The 16,070-nt window shown below is 38.9% G+C and overlaps 1 protein-coding gene across 2 annotated transcripts in view; it reads right to left on the bottom strand.

Moving 5' to 3' along the window:
* Positions 1-13,725, bottom strand: part of LOC143854572 (MAR-binding filament-like protein) — an 82,145-nt gene extending 68,420 nt beyond the window's left edge. The window contains exons 1-3 of one of the 2 annotated variants that reach the window (XM_077364606.1): positions 13,399-13,725; positions 7,900-8,105; positions 3,040-3,316 (exon numbers count right to left, since the gene is read on the bottom strand). In XM_077364606.1, the coding sequence (XP_077220721.1) occupies positions 3,040-3,316; positions 7,900-8,105; positions 13,399-13,575 (660 nt within the window). In that variant the 5' untranslated portion in view covers positions 13,576-13,725. The remainder of the gene's footprint in view (positions 1-3,039; positions 3,317-7,899; positions 8,106-13,398) is intronic. The other variant, XM_077364613.1, reaches the window with a different exon arrangement.
* Positions 13,726-16,070: the final 2,345 nt, after the last annotated feature.

Below are 16,070 nucleotides of genomic sequence, written 5' to 3'. Positions count from 1 at the left end.
TACCTTTGTCTCATGGGATTCTGCACCAATCCTCTTGTGCCTACACCTCTCAGCAAAATGGTGTGGCAGAAAGGAAATAGCGTTATTTACTAGAGGTGGCCGACACCTTGCTCTTTCAGATGCGGGTTCCTAAATCCTTTTGGAGTGACGTTATTTTGACGTCTTACTTTCTTGTGAATCGCCTTCCCTCATCTGTTCTACGTGGTGAATCCCCCTTTCAAGTTTTATACCCTTAATAGGACCCATTCCCACTCACTCCTCGTGTCCTTGGGTGTGTCTGTTTTGTTCATCATTTAAGGCCTAGTAAGGACAGACTCGATCCTCGGTCGGAACCCTGTGTCTTTCTGGGTTACTCTCGTACTCAGAAAGGCTATCGCTATTATAGTCCCTATCTTCGTTGGTGGTTCGTGTCAGAAGATGTTACATTCTTTGAGTCTGACCCCTTTTCCAGTCATTTGTATGCCCCTGCCCCACTCTTATGGAGCCCGAGGCTTCATCTCTCTTCCTTTACTTCTTGACTCTGGTCCAGACCCGGTTCCACCACCATCTGTGCCTCCTGTTATTCCAGTAGATTCTTCTTCGGCTCCACCGGCTACTAAAAAGCAATATCAGAAGCGCCAGGGCAAAGATGGCCCCCCATCTACCCGACTTGACACATCGTCTTCGCAGGCAGAGATCCCAGTTCCTTCCACACAGGAATCCTCAATACCGTCTCCTGTAGTTAATTCTGACTCCCCTATTGCCTCTCGTACTCGTTCTCACTCTACTGCGCATCCTAATTCTAATTTTGTCTCATATGATCATCTAACTCCTACTTTCAAAAGTTTTGTATCCTCGTTGTCTTCTGTTGTGTTACCGCAGTCAGTGGCTGAGGCTCTTGCTCACCCAAGATGGCCTGCTGCCATGAATCTTGAGATGGGTGCTTTACATACGAACTGGACATGGGACCTGGTTCCTCTACCCTCTGGTGCTACACCTATTGGTTGTCGATGGGCATTCTCTATCAAATATTTGCCAAATGGTACTGTTGAGAGACTGAGAGCGCTTAGTGGCTAAAGGGTATACTCATACATTTGGGGTCGATTATAATGAGAAATTCTCTGCGGTTGCAAAGATACCTTATGTTCATGTTCTTTTATCCCTTGCAGTTAATCATGGCTGAGACCATGATCAGTTAAACGTGAAGAATGCATTCTTACATGGCGACCTCCATGAAGAGGTTTATATGGAGCAATCTCCAGGGTATGTTGCTCAGGGGGAGATGTCCTCCTCTGTCTGTCGCCTAATAAAATCTATGTATGGTTTGAAACAGTCTCCTCGAGCATGGTTTGGGAGATTCAATGAGGCCATCATGCGGTTTGGTCTGAGACAGTGCGTTGTAGATCATTCAATATTCAGTCACCAGTCCTCAGCTGGTTGCATTCTATGGATTGTGTATGTTGACGACATCATCATCACAGGTAGTAATTTAGAGGGAATACAGAAGCTGAAGACCTTCTTACAAAAAGAGTTCGCTACAAAGGATTTGGGACACCTCACATACTTTCTTGGGATATAGGTGGCATATTCCTCTCGTGGCTTGTCTCTAACACAAAGGAAGTATGTTTTGGACTTATTGGAGGAGACAGGGAATCTTGGAGTAAAACCTGTATCTGTGCATATGGATCCCAGTGTATAACTAGTTCCTGAAGAAGGGGACCTGTTGGAGGACCCTGGCAGGTATAGAAGATTGCTAGGTAAGCTCATCTACCTCACAGTTACTCGCCCTGACATATCTTATGTTGTAGGGGTAGTCAGTCAGTACATGAGCTCCCCACGTACCTCACACTGGAGTGCAATGGTTCAGATCCTTAAATACCTGAAGGGTGCACCAGGAAAGGGCCTATTATTTAAGAGACATGGTCATATGCGAATTGAAGGGCTCCTGGATCTCATGTAGACAGGAGATCAACCATCGGGTATTGTACCTTCGTAGGATGTAACCTGGTATCATGGAAAAACAAGAAGCAAGATGTCATTTCAAAGTCAAGTGTTGAGGCAAAATACAGAGCGATGGTACACACGAGTACAGAGATTATTTGGTTGAGATCACTTTTATCTGAGATTGGTATCGTATCTTCTTCGCCTTCACAGTTATATTGTGACAACAAGGTTGCCATCTATATTGCGACAAATCCAGTCTTCCATGAGCGCATCAAGCACATTGAAGTCAATTGTCACTTCATTCATCAGCGGATTCAGCATGGAGAGATATGTACTGTATTCTCTAGTTCTGCAGACCAATTGGCTGATATGTTCACAAAGTCATTGAGTAAAGCAAAGTTGAGCGATATCTGTAACAAGCTAGAAATGTATAATTTATGCATTCCAGCTTGGGGGGGGAGTGTTAGAATAAGTATAATACATAGGGTTATTATTGACATTGTACACTTTGCTCTACTTATATAAATACTTTAGTAAGGGGGAGTTCTACCCTAACTCACTATTCTCCTTCTCTAATCTCTTGCAACAAGAATCTTGGATTTCCTCAAATCCTGGATGGGAGACAAGACATTTGGATACGCGGATTTTAGAATCTTGGATTTCCTCAACATAGTAGATGGGAGACGAGAGAAAGAGACTAGCCCTCGTTTTCTGCTTTCTCTTCCTTCTTTCCGGCAGCAAGAGAGTAGGAGATCATCCCATGTTTCCAAGTTTTAGAAATCTCAGAATGTGGGAGAGATTTCTAAAACCTGGATTTCTTACTTAAAATCCAAGATTCTAAAGAGAAGCGAAACGTACGGTCTCCCTCTTCTCTTGATGACAGAAAGGAGGGCGAGAAATCAGAAAACGACGGTTGGTCTCCTTCTCTCATCTCCCATTTACTATTTTAAGGAAATCCAAGATTCTAAAATCCATGTATCCAAACGGCCCCTTAAAGTGCAGGCATTTCCATAGAAAATATCATAACTTCATAAACTGACAAAATATGATCAATCCTATAATACTATATACCACATTTCCAAGAAGCCCTTATGAACTTTGAGAGGTGGCACATACATTTTTTGCGGATGATAAACAGGACTGTAAGTGAATGATATATTCCAAAGCCTCAGGTGTCATTTCCCCAAGACCGTGAACGTCCATATTCTCACGGGGTGGATCTTCTTCAGTTCTTTCAGGAAACAACTCATTTCTTTCAGAGAATTTAAATATGCTTCTCTTCTCATTACCATCATTTGTTGGGCATTCTGTCTTTTTCTTATCAAAATGCCCATCATGTATATCAAGGTTCCTTTCGAGGCAAAGCCTATATTCAGCATTCCGTAGTGTATACCTGCAATGACAGTAGAGATCCTGCTTGTTAAATTTTGGACTAGACATTGATATATACAACAGAATAAACAAGGAGAAGTTGACTTCCATTTCCCAGAAAATGTTCTGAAACATTCCAGATCAAATACTGTCCAGGTTCTAATATCCATACCAACTACCATGGCAATAAGTATACACTAAGGATAAGGTTTTGTACTGTGGGGCAGTTAGGCTGGGGTCGAAATTTTCGCCAGGTTCTAATATACACCAACTACAGTTTGCAACCTGAGATGCCATCCGGGACTGCCTCTTGCATAAGGCTCAGATATAAAATAAATATTCCTATTAAAACCAGCAGTGGAAAATGTGACAAAGTTAAACGAAACTCTGATTAGAGATAATACCTTCTTGTTGTAGTTGTTGATTGTGTAGTTTTCAATGTCAAATTCCTAACATATTTGAAAACATTGCTATGAAATATTAACATGAGATTCAGGCAGAACAAGAAGGCTTCAATTTTTGAGTTAAATAGAAGATTGTAAGAACCCAAAATAGTAGCGAATAAAAAAGGTACTTCATAATCCAGATTAATTAGACCAAAGAACACTGTGCAAAAAACGTAAAAATGTACTTCTCCCTTTCTGAATAAGAAATCATAATCAAATTACAGTGAAAGGAATACACAGCTCCAAAATTCTTACTGTAGTTTTTGTTTCATATCTGAAATTAACTGAGAACAAAATCTCAGAACTATGAAAAACAGAGTATCAAACAGAATAGAGTAACTTACAACTTCATGAAATTTCATCTTCATTTGCTTAAAACAATTTCATTGTCTCTTTCGGTTAAAAGTTCCAATAGTTCTTTCAGTTGGAACCAAGGACTGAAATTTCGGTTTAGGTTTCGGCCTAGCCGAAAATGAAATTTCCAAAATCTTATAATTTCGGTTTCGGTTTTAAATTTCATTCCCGGCCAGATTCCGAAATTTCGGTATTTCAGCCTAAATTTAAAACCCTGACTTGGAACCACGTGAAGTGGAGAAACCAATGTTAAGAAAGTCACATCTCATTAAATGACCAAAGTGAGCATTTAATGCACGACTAACTCAGTTTTTCATAACATACTACTCAATAATAACACTATAAATACATAAAATATCGGTGTATCATATATTGGGACCAAGGTACAAAATATAGGTAGCATCCAGTGTACAAAATAGAGGTAGCATCCAGTTTATCCGCCGGAAGCCGAAACGATACGTATCTGTTGTATTGGCACATGCCTTTGAATCAGTGTTATGGATTGACATGTTCCATAAACAGAGTGATATGAATTGTTTCGACCATGTTTCTGTGTTTACATTTATTTTGAGCAATTTTTATGAATTGGCATGTTCCATAAATAGAGTGATATGAATGATTACGACCATGTTTTTGTTTTTACACTTATTTTTAGCAAATTTTTACACATTTACTTCAACTAAAAACTATGACTTAACAGTTTTAACACGATTTATTAGATTTGTATTACGATCACGAGCACATCGGCCGCCTATCTGTCAAGTTTCATTTTTGTTACTAATTGAACCAAGTGTACAAACAACTACTATAAGTAATAAATGATTAAATAAACAAGAAAAACAAGTGTAACACTAACAGCGTAAGTACTAAAAGGTCAAAAAAAATGTAAGTACTAAAAGGTCCCACAATGACAAAACAGTCAAAAATGCAAAAAAAATTAAAAAAATTAAAAAGAAAAAGATTCCACAAAAAGATTAAGTCAAGTTTTCTAATATATCAAAAATATAAGCAAGTTAATTATTAAAAGGTTAAAAATCATGAAAAATGCAAAAAAAAAAAAAAAGTAAAGTAAAAAGAGTTTTAAATGGGCACACACTTACAAGGATCATACTTATAACATGTAGATCTAGCTCTATTAAAATTAAAAATTAGCATATTTTAAATAAAATAAAAAATAAAGTAAATAAAATGAAGAAAAAAACAAAAGCATGCATGACTTGACACATCTTGCATAATAAATGTATAGAACAATCATTAGACACAAGCTATATCAAAAGATGAAATAATATAAGAAAAAAAGGAAAATAAACAAGGAAAATAATCAAAATATTAACAACACCCAAATCTCCTCAAATTTTATCGCAAACATGCATATCTAATGAATCATGCATGTTTTAATATATTGAAATAATTCATAAAAAGAGAAGACAAAAAAGATAGTTCAATCATGAACGAACAACTCTCAAAAATATGTGAATCCAAATTCAAACCATTGGTTCGAGTATCAAATTTTGTTTTTCTTGGTTGACAAGTTATGTTGATTTGGGTCACAAAATGTTAAATCAAGTATAGTTACCTCTTTTTGAATGGCAACGTATAACCCCTTTGAAAATCACAAAAAAATAAAACAACTATGTTAAGGGTGTTCATGTGAACGTGATACGATACGTATCTTGTAACGGGACCTCGTACCGGTTGTATTGACCGTTATTCCATCTCGGTGTTGCATGGATTCAGATTCGAGTGTCCCGATCCAACATGGATTTCAGGTGTCAATTCCACAAACCCCAAAAAGTAGGATTCATGGATTCAGAATTTTTTATTAAAAAATTAAAAATTAAAAAAAATTAAAACATATATATCCATGAAAAATTGAGGGTGGAAGGTCCAGAATTTAGTGCTTTTATTAAGAGAGTCGAAGAAGAATAGGGAAACGGGGTCGATATTTGAGGGGGGAGGGGAGACGGGGTAAAATCCATGCAGCATAGCTCCATCTAAATCTGCCATATCAGCCACTAAACTTGCGAGTTTTTGCCAGCCCCAATAAGGGGGCTCCAGATCGTATCGGGCCTCATATGGATAGGTATCGGCTGATACGTATATGCCAATATTTCGATCCATGGTAGGGACGTATGACTCCATGGACGAGCAATTGAGAATGCATCTTGACTAAATTACGCAGAGAGACAAGTGCACAAATACATCATTCAATGGTGATAGAACCATGAGACCTGTCAGAGGAATATTTAGCCCCTATATGTGGTACTTGGATTGTTTAGTTAGGGAAAAGAGAAAGAGGGACAAGAAGAAGAGAGAAGAAACGAGAAAAGAAGTGAAAGAGGAGTTTAGGGATAGAACACTTCCCTAATTTGAAGCATCACACCTCATCAACATAAGAAAACTTCAATTTTTGTTCATATTCAACTATTTTCATGGTCAATAGGTCTTTCATATTTATGGGCTATGCAAGTCATAAGAAAATTTTAAAAAAAAAAAGACAAAACCATTGTTGCAAAGCAACTCCTGGTCTAATTAGAAATCCTATCATAGAACTACTAACTCCACATTGAAGTATAACTCCTATTACATGGACTCTCCCTACTAGAAATAACTCCTCATTGAAGTAAAACTCCTATTTACATGGACTCTCCCTACCAGAAGTAACTGCCCATTGAAGTAAAACTCCTATCTTACCATAATTAAACTAGGACTCTTTAAACCCATTAAAACTTCTAACTTATCATGGAAACTAACCCATTACAAGTCCCACAAATATAATGACTCTCTTAAGTTTCAATTTGAGAACTTGTGGTCACTTAATAACTTAATTGATTAATTAAAAATACCATTAAAAAACGATTAATTAAAAATGACTTGAATGTCTCAATCACTCAAGACAATCTATGAAATTTGAAGTTTAGAAGAGAGCAACAATGAAATGGGAAGCACATTATAATGTTTATGGGAATCATGTATTATAAGTATGGGAAGCACATTTTTTCAATAATGGGAACCGTGGAATTTGTAAACAGAATCACCTTTTTTAAATTAAAAAAAACCGTGATTCCCACTTATTTTTAAAGAAATTTATTAATTATATGTTATACCATCACATTGATATCATAAATAAACAATTTTTAAGGGTATTTAAGTAATTTCCAAAAAATCCTAAAATTTGCCCCTTAAAACATGATTCTCGTTTACTTTCCCCCTTTCTCTATTATCACCTTTTTCCATGCTCCCATCCTCTGGGCTCTTAAATTCCTGATGCTCCCATCACTCCTCTCCATCAATTTTCTCGTTCTGACCAATGACCAACGCCGTCTAGTTACGTATGCAGAAAAAAAAGGAAAGAAGAAGAAGAGGATGAAAGAAGAAAAGCAAGGACGAAAGAAAGGTGCGTATTTTTTTATTTTTTCCATTAATATTTGTTTTGTTTTTATTTTGTTTGTTGTGCTGCATTTTGCAGTGGGATCTTCAGTCAATGACGGCGACAGGAAGAAATCCTGTTTCCAACATCATACATAAGCAACAAATTGAGCATGTCATCAACTAAAAGTTAATGAAAATCAGTAATTGTTTGGTCCAATTTGCAAGTCTTCTTTTTAACATTCAAAAGCCCTAAAGTTTTGTTATTCTGATTGTAAAGATAAAATAGATGCTACATGGAGCTGAACAAAAAACTACAGTTTAAAGTCACTTGGTAAGATCTAAATCCAATCTGTTGTCAACATTAAGCAACTAAAGTAGTGACATAAATTGTACATGTGGATAACAGCTGCTGATAAAAAAAATAAAAACATACCCTGTCATCATGGAAGAAACCAACAATTTGGAGAGTGGCTCCCAGAAAGCCTCAATTAACACATGAAATTGGTCAGATGGGAGTAAACCCAGCATGCCTGAGATAGTTCTTTTCATGGCATCCACTGTATCTGCAGGGACATCCTTTTGTATAACACTTACATCCAAAGGCTCAATCTCTTGTATCATATTTGAGAGAAACGATTTCTGAAAGATAAGAAATGTTGCATAAATCGCGATGTAGCTGTAATAAAGACAGCATTGAAGAATGGAGTTCAACTACAGAATTAAATGAGTACTAGAACTTGAACCATCCAGGACAAATTCCAAAAGCAAGCTCTAATATGCAAGTAAATTATCACATGGTACAAATATCAAAGAAGATAATGAAGCTTAAAAGAAGTCATACCACACTTATCAGATGGCAGTAAACGTAAAAACAGACAAATTTCAAAAAATGGTACTCAGATTTAGAACTTGGCTGGTTTGCTCTTTCTGGCCCAACTCCAAGTATGAATTGTCATTGGGAATGATGGTAATCAATTTGTTCCACATCTCCGGTAACTTAACAACGGTCTGATTTACCTTAGGAGAACTATTGTTTGGTTTGATCTGAGAGAGCATGCAGTGTGTTGAAATTCTCATTTTAGATGATCATACGTTCTTTAGTTGGTACTTAGTACATGTTATCATCGAGATAATTTTGTCTTCATTTGCATTATATGGTCAATTTACATTGTATAAAAATGGCTTGTCCCTTTAAATGAGGACGTTACTTAACAAAGAATAAGAAAGTCCTATAGAATGACCACACTGAACATCACCAAATTTAGTCTCTTTTCTTTTTCAAATTATCATCGTATCAAAGTAAACTAGTAAAAAGGCACATGTGGAGATGTGTGCACAACCACACATGCAAGGAGGAAAAATATATGCAATCCATCGTTAGATATATAGAAATTCTTTTGTGTATTTTTCTTCGACAACAAAACATCTTTATGGTAAAATATTTTCAAAAAATAATGCTAAAAACAAAAAAAAACAGAGAAACCCAAGAGAAATAATTCTTCTCAAAACTGCTTAGACATTGCAAACTTTTAAGGATCTATTGTTTTTCCCTCAAAATAATACTTTACATATGCCCATCTATTTCTATGTCAACGAAAAGATCACATTGTCCTCAGTGATTTGATAAACTTTTCCCCTTCTTTCCCTCTTCGATCGCTAAGACGCATTCTTTCTGGCAGATGAGAGAAGTTGGGTGTGAGTCGTGTGACATGTTTGCGAGAGACATAGGTGTTGGATATCTATGTGTGTTTCTATGTATGTATGCCATAAGGGCATAGTAGTCTTTTCCTCTTTCCCATCTTATATATACTTGAGTGAAGGGGAGAGACCCTAACTCATTCCATTCTCTCATTTTGGTTCTTCTCCAACATGGTATCAAAGCCTTAGGGTTTTTGTGCCCTAAGGACCAAATTGGAGATTCTTCTCCTTCTTCTTCTTCTTCTTCTTCTTCTTCTTCTTCTCCATGGGTGGTGGTCGTGGTACAGGTGGTCGTGGTAAGCCATATTGCACTCACTGTCAGCGGGATGGTCACCGTGTTGATACTTGCTTCGTGCTTCATCCAGAGCTCTGTCATTCCCGTGCTGCCCACCTCTCTGTTGCGTCCCCTACTGATGGCACATTCCAGTCTTCTACTTCAGATCTTCCAGACGAGCCTTTTGAGTTCACCAGAGCTGATTATGAGGAGCTTCAGCGTCTCCGCCTTAGCAGCCACCCTCCATCCGCCGCGGTTGCCCAGTCAGGTAGTGCACCTGCTTCCCTTCTCACTAGTTCCAGCTCCTGGATCATTGATTCTGAGGCATCCAAACATTTATACCAGAGTACAATACCTCAATCCCTAAGAAGTATCGACGGCGACCAAGATCCTTCGTAGAGAACTGCTTCTGAAGAAAACTCTTCAATAGTTGAATGCCACAAGAGTCACTCCCTGTAATGATAATGTCATCTACATAGACTATGAGAATGACATCCAGCATCAAATTTGAGGCTAAAGACAGAGTGGTCCATCTCACATTGCTTCATACCATATCCTATGAGAGAATCACTGAACTTGCCAAACCAAGCACGAGGGGATTGTTTGAGGCCACATAGGGACTTGTGAAGACGGCAGACAGAGGTGGTCAACTCCCCCTGAGCAACATACCCTGGAGGTTGCTCCATATACACCTCCTCAACCAAAGTGCTATGGAGAAAAGCATTTTTGACAGATAACCATGTGACGGGTAACAATAGGAAATAAGGGAGAAATTGAGAGTGAGAGAATGAGAGAGGGAGCGAGAGAGTTGGTGAAGGGTTGGCGTTGAAATTGGGAAAGAGTGAGCGTATAAGTTGCTATTTTGGAGAGAAGGATTGTAAATGCTTTAAAGAACGAACTGTTTTTGACTTTTTAAGAAGATGGAGAGCGAAGGATTTATAGGGATGTGGTTAATATAGAGAATAGGTAGACATGAGTGGTGTATTTTGAAGATCGAGAGAGAAAGAGGCATATCTCCATAAAAAAAAAGGAGTTTGTGTGAGATGTGGGGAGAGTGTTTTTTGTTCTGAATTAGATGATGTAGAGGGACTACTGTTGTTGCACCTAAAAAGCCTAAAACTTAACGGTTTCTATGCCAACGAAAAGATCGCATTGTCCTCGAGAACTTGGTAGACTCTTTCCCCTTTTTTTCCTCTTCAATCGCTAAGAAGCATTCTTTCTAGTGGATGGGTGAAGTTGGACGTGACATTTTTGTGAGACAGGAAAAGGGGAGAAATTTGAGAGAGAGAGAGAGAGAGAGAGAGAGAGGGAGGGAGGGAGGGAGGTGGTGGTAGGTGAAGGGTTGGCATTGCAATTGGGAATGAGTGAGCGTAGAAGTTACAATTTTGAAGAGTGATTGTCAATGGTTTAAAGAAAGAACCATTTCTACTTTTGAGGAGAGCGGAGGATTTTTAGGGATGAGGTTAATATAGAGAATAGGTAGACATGAGTGGGGTGCATTTAAAAATCGAGAGAGCAATAAAAAAGAGTTTGTGTGCAACATAGGGAGAGTGTTTTTTGTTTTGAATTAGATGCTTTAGAGGGAGTATTGTTACACCCATAAAGCCAAACATCCCTAAAACATAAGGGTTTCTAGTTTTTAATCCCCCTCGCCCCTTTCAAACAGAAATAAAGGTACGATGACGACTCACTTTATATAATAGTATACATAAACCATGGATCTAATTTCACATTCTTCATGTAAGATAAGATTGAATCACAACACCACAAAGAAGGCATGGGGAGCTTCTACTAGAGATCTGGATCAACAAAAAAGTGATAAAACCAACCACTGCCTCCATGACCTGTTTGTTGATTTCATCTTATGAGGTCAAGGACCTTAAGTATCACTCAATCCACCAAGAATGACAAAAACTTTTTGAAAAATTTGAACGCATTTAAGGAGAGATTTGTCATGTTTTCCCTAGAACACTGAGAAACCAGTTTAAATGCTCTGAGTGTTTGTATGAAGTTTGGGGTTTTTTGGATCATAAAGACTCAGGCATGGATGATATCTAAACCAAGGAACATGCTTGAAGTGGTTTCAAATCAATCATTGCAGTACTAACATAACAGAGTCGGGAATTTGTATGGAGTCTATGGACAATATTTAATGCCGAGCCCTTACGTTTGGCACTTTGGTTGTCTCTTCGCACATAGATTGGGGCCAATTGTTTTTGCAATCTTATAAGTTCAGTTCATTGGATTTAAAGCATGCCAACTGCCCTAGCTGAAGATGGCATCTTATATTGAATCAATTGTATGGCAGCTACCCAGTTGTTAGAAGAATAAGGAGGAATATATCCCATAGAACCACATCCAATCTGCAGACAATCAGGTCAATTATATTTAGTTGAGAAACAGTTGGAGCACCACGAATTGAAAAATTCCTTATTGTTTTTTACTATATTCTTACATCTTTTAAACTCAAAATTTTAAGCTGGGGAAGCAGACCATAAAAAGAAATCATGATGAGATTGCTCTTCTAGAGACTCCAAATCATCAAGAAAATGATAGACCACAATTACGCTCCGCCTTTACAATCCACATATTCGGCATACTCCAAAAAACAGCCATGCAGTTAACCGAATTTAAATTGATAAATTCATTGAATACAAAGCAAGAGAACCATACCTACAATTCAGTTTATGAAGAAGTGATAAATCATCTCATCGACAAACGAAAACACAAATGGACCCACAATTCAGTTTTCCTTCTAAATGCAGTTTGCCTTTTGTCAAGTTGATTGCCAGAAAAACCATAACCCTAGTAATTAATGAAGTACAATCCAAAAGATTTGATAGACTGTGCTCTAACTGATTTCTTCATAAAGCCACATTTAGCACCCCTGTCACAGAACAAGCATCCCAACTAGCTCACCTAGATTGTTAAAACTTTTTAAGGGTATGACCCAGTGTTTAAAAACTCGTTGACTATACTCGAAACTCGCCCGAATCGACTCCCTTTTACCTTGGCCGTGTTCCGCGTTCAACCACATCCGCTCTCTGCGTTTTGCCCTATAGAGTCATAAAAACTCCTTTGACTCTCCCAAGTTATGACTGCATCAACCGTGTTCTTGGCCGCGTCCGCACCAATTCGACAAGGATTTTTCTTGGCCGCATTCCGAGTCACATCCGTGTTTTTAAACACTGGTATGACCAACTAACCCTCCATACATCTTAGAGCCTCAACTGAATGATCCCAGAAAAGTTCAAATATTACCAATATCTTGCAACTAGGCAGACAGCTCTTCAACATAGAACTCAGAATGAGGAAGCTATAGGGGGCCTCTCCACACCACATGTCCTTCCAAAAAATGAATCCAAAGACCATTCTCAATTTTTAACAACAGATTGCTCTCATAAGAGTCACAAGTGCATTTCAACCATTCCAGATTGCAAAATTATTAGTCTTTCAGGCACCAAGTCATAGATATTGGCCATTCTTTTCAAACTTAACACAGAGGATATCAAAATGTGGCATTTAATTTACATGGACAAGGTTGAAATTAAGAGTGAGGGATTGTTAAAACCAGTTTTTCCTTTTAGTATGTTTTTCTTATTTATGTTATTTATATATTCTACTAGGTTTCCTTAATTTCCTTTCCCTATTTTGCAAATTTATGTTTCCTACTTTACTTTACTCAATTTCTATATAATGTAGATGACTTATGGCTATTCGGCAAGGAATAATCACAATTAGTGCAGTTAGCACATTGGAGATCGAGTTTCCTCGAATTAACTCATTGGAGGCCTGAGTTTCCATGACTTAATTCACTGTTTCCCTCTTTCTCTATCATCTTCTTCTCTATTTTCTTTTCTAAATAGTTCTATCACGTTCGTGAAGCTCACTCGCACAAGTGCCTATAAATTGAAAGTAGTAAATTGTAAAACAATTAAAAAAAGAAAAGAAAATAGAGACCTTCGAGTCATTGGATTGACGTTTATGTCCGTCAAAGGAAGCCGCGGATGCAACGACGAGGCCGCGAAACTTTTGTGGATAATTGTGAGAACGGGATCGAGAGAAGAAGACGGATGAAGAAGAAGAGCGTGCGGCGCGAAGCGGAGGAGGCGGACAGAGAGAGACAACGGTCGACATGCCCCTTGCCTGCCAAACTGTCCCTGCCTTCCTCTGCTTTCTCCTCTTCGAATGGATGGGTTTGCTTAATGGGGACGCGCTTTCAGCGCACACCTACTGTCAATTGGGGTGGGCAAGCTCGAAGCCCGCCCATAATTAAAATGAGAACAAGCCAAGCGCTGAGCTTGATCAAGGGTCGTCCAGCCCGTTATAGGCCGGGCCGATAATATATTTACTATATAATTTTTCAAGATTTTTAATGCCCTTAAAAATCAGTAGATATTAATTAAATAGGTTAATTAAACATTAATATCCTATACGCTATAGTTCGACATTAAATAGGTTTTCTTTCTTTCTTTATTTTGCCCCTCTTCAGCCCACTTAATATGATGATCCAAACCGTTGAAGTATACAAATTGGGCCCCTCTTCAGCCCACTCCATATGAACGGTTTGGATCATCATATCCTATAGGCTATAGTTCGACCTCAGATTTATTAAATGAATAAGACAAAATCAGGCAAAAAATCAATCGGTGTGGCTTTTCTCACATGCCAAAGCCAACAAGTTTAATGGCTTTTCAATGCTTGCCTTAGTCTTTTCTCGTGCAGAAAATAAGAGGTGATGGGCAAGCCCGAACTCGGCCCGAAGCCCGTTGTGGAGTTTGGGCAAGCAAATTTTCTAATTTAGTCAGGCCCGAACTCGGCCCGAAGCCCGTTGTATAGACATGGGCTGAGCTTGAGCACCTCAGGCCCGCCCAAGCTCGGCCCGATTGACAATCCTACAGACACCCCATATATTGTGTGGGAGTGGTAAAGTCCATTGGGCCCACTACATAGGATGACTCAAACCGCTCATCTGTTTGGCGAAATAAGTTGGACCCCAAAAATCATCTTAAGATAATCCTAACCCTACGATATGTAGACTTCAATAGATCAGAGGGGCTAGTATCATAGTATGGAAAGGATATACGGGTACAACCAATTTATGATTGTGGACAGACGAATTATCAGTTTGGATCATCTTTTGAACTAGGCCCACTGACGCCCCTGATAATGCTGAGATCTGGTTCCACGATCAATGGACGGTGGAGCTTCAATCAATGGCTGTCTTGCACTTAAAGAAAACAAGTTAAGGGTCCCGGAGTTGTGACTCCGAGAGATAACTCCGACGCTAAAGTCAAAAATCCGCACAACAGCAGAAACAAAGCATTAGGAGAACTCGAAGATGACTCTTGTTATTGATTATCAGATGTCTACTTTTGAGCATGGGGGTCTATTTATAGGAGAGGAGGTCACAACTATTTGGAAGACTTGCCTTAATAGGAGTCTTTACTTATTGGGCGATTTCCATGGGAGATAACTTCTATCTTTATCTTGATCAACACCAAGTTTCCTCGACGAAACTGGTTTCTATTCTGGCCAGGCGACCTTGTAGGAGAATTGTTGTCCCTAATTGGGATTTTCCTTCTAAAGTACTTTCTTTCTTAAAAAAGGTTACAAATTAATGGAGATAGAGAATCCTTCCTATGCCTCCCTTCTAGAAGGCAAGTTTAGTTGCCTTTCCTAGACTGGCGCCACGTGTCAAGCATATAAGGGAGGTGAAGATTTTACCCCCAACATATTGCCCCCACCACTTCCTTGATTCATCTTTGGGTCAAGGAAGTAGTATTATGCTTCAGAGGTCTTTCATATTCTTAGGTACAAACCTTTAATGAGGCGGCCTTTAAATGCTCAACTCGAGCTTACTGAAGTTTGGAAGCACGAAGTTCGTCCTTGGTGCGTCCAAGCCTCCTGGAAATTCTAGAGCAATTTGGGCGAGCTTCAGCACTCGGCCAAATTTGGAGAGTCTTTTGGCGGGAATTTGAAACATCACCGTACGTTACGGAAGGAGAGACGTGCATCTTCGGAAAACGTTAACGGCGTCACTGCAGACGGAATGACGTCATGCCATAAATGACATATGTAACGGCATAATCATGTGCATTGTTTCTAGAGCGAATCCGGAGATGCCACGTAGCGGGGGTCCCATCACCCGAAGCGACGGACTGCTCCCCCGTGCGGGCGAGCTTACACTATAAAAAGGGTTTCATACCCTCTCTTTCTTACTTTTTCCGTTGTCAAAGAGGTTTTTAGCTCTTCGGCAAGCTTGAGGAGATTTCTGGCGACTCTTCTTCTTCTCCGATGTTACTTTTCCTTTTCCAATCATGTTCTCCAGAAAATCTCTCACTTGGACGGACACTATTTACTCGAAACTTCCTTCAATCGGTGAGTCCCATTTTTTCCTCTCATTTCCTTTCGTTTATGTTTTCTTTTTTACTTGTCTGCCATGTCTGATGCCACCGATTCCCAAAATCCGGCAATGGATTCTGTTCATGTTCTCGCGTCGAAGTCGCCGTCGGTAGATAAGGGTGAGTGAGAGTAGATATTCGAATGTGAGATAAACATACGGTAATCACCTAGAGAGGGGGGAGTAAGAGAGAAGTTACTCAGAGGCCACGGCTAATGGTTCTCAGATT

Source organism: Tasmannia lanceolata, unplaced genomic scaffold (genome assembly GCF_043159265.1).
Source record: "Tasmannia lanceolata isolate RefF3 unplaced genomic scaffold, GAP_Taslan_0.1 ptg000003l, whole genome shotgun sequence".
Taxonomy (NCBI): domain Eukaryota; kingdom Viridiplantae; phylum Streptophyta; class Magnoliopsida; order Canellales; family Winteraceae; genus Tasmannia; species Tasmannia lanceolata.
This window is presented reverse-complemented; position numbering and strand designations above follow the sequence as displayed.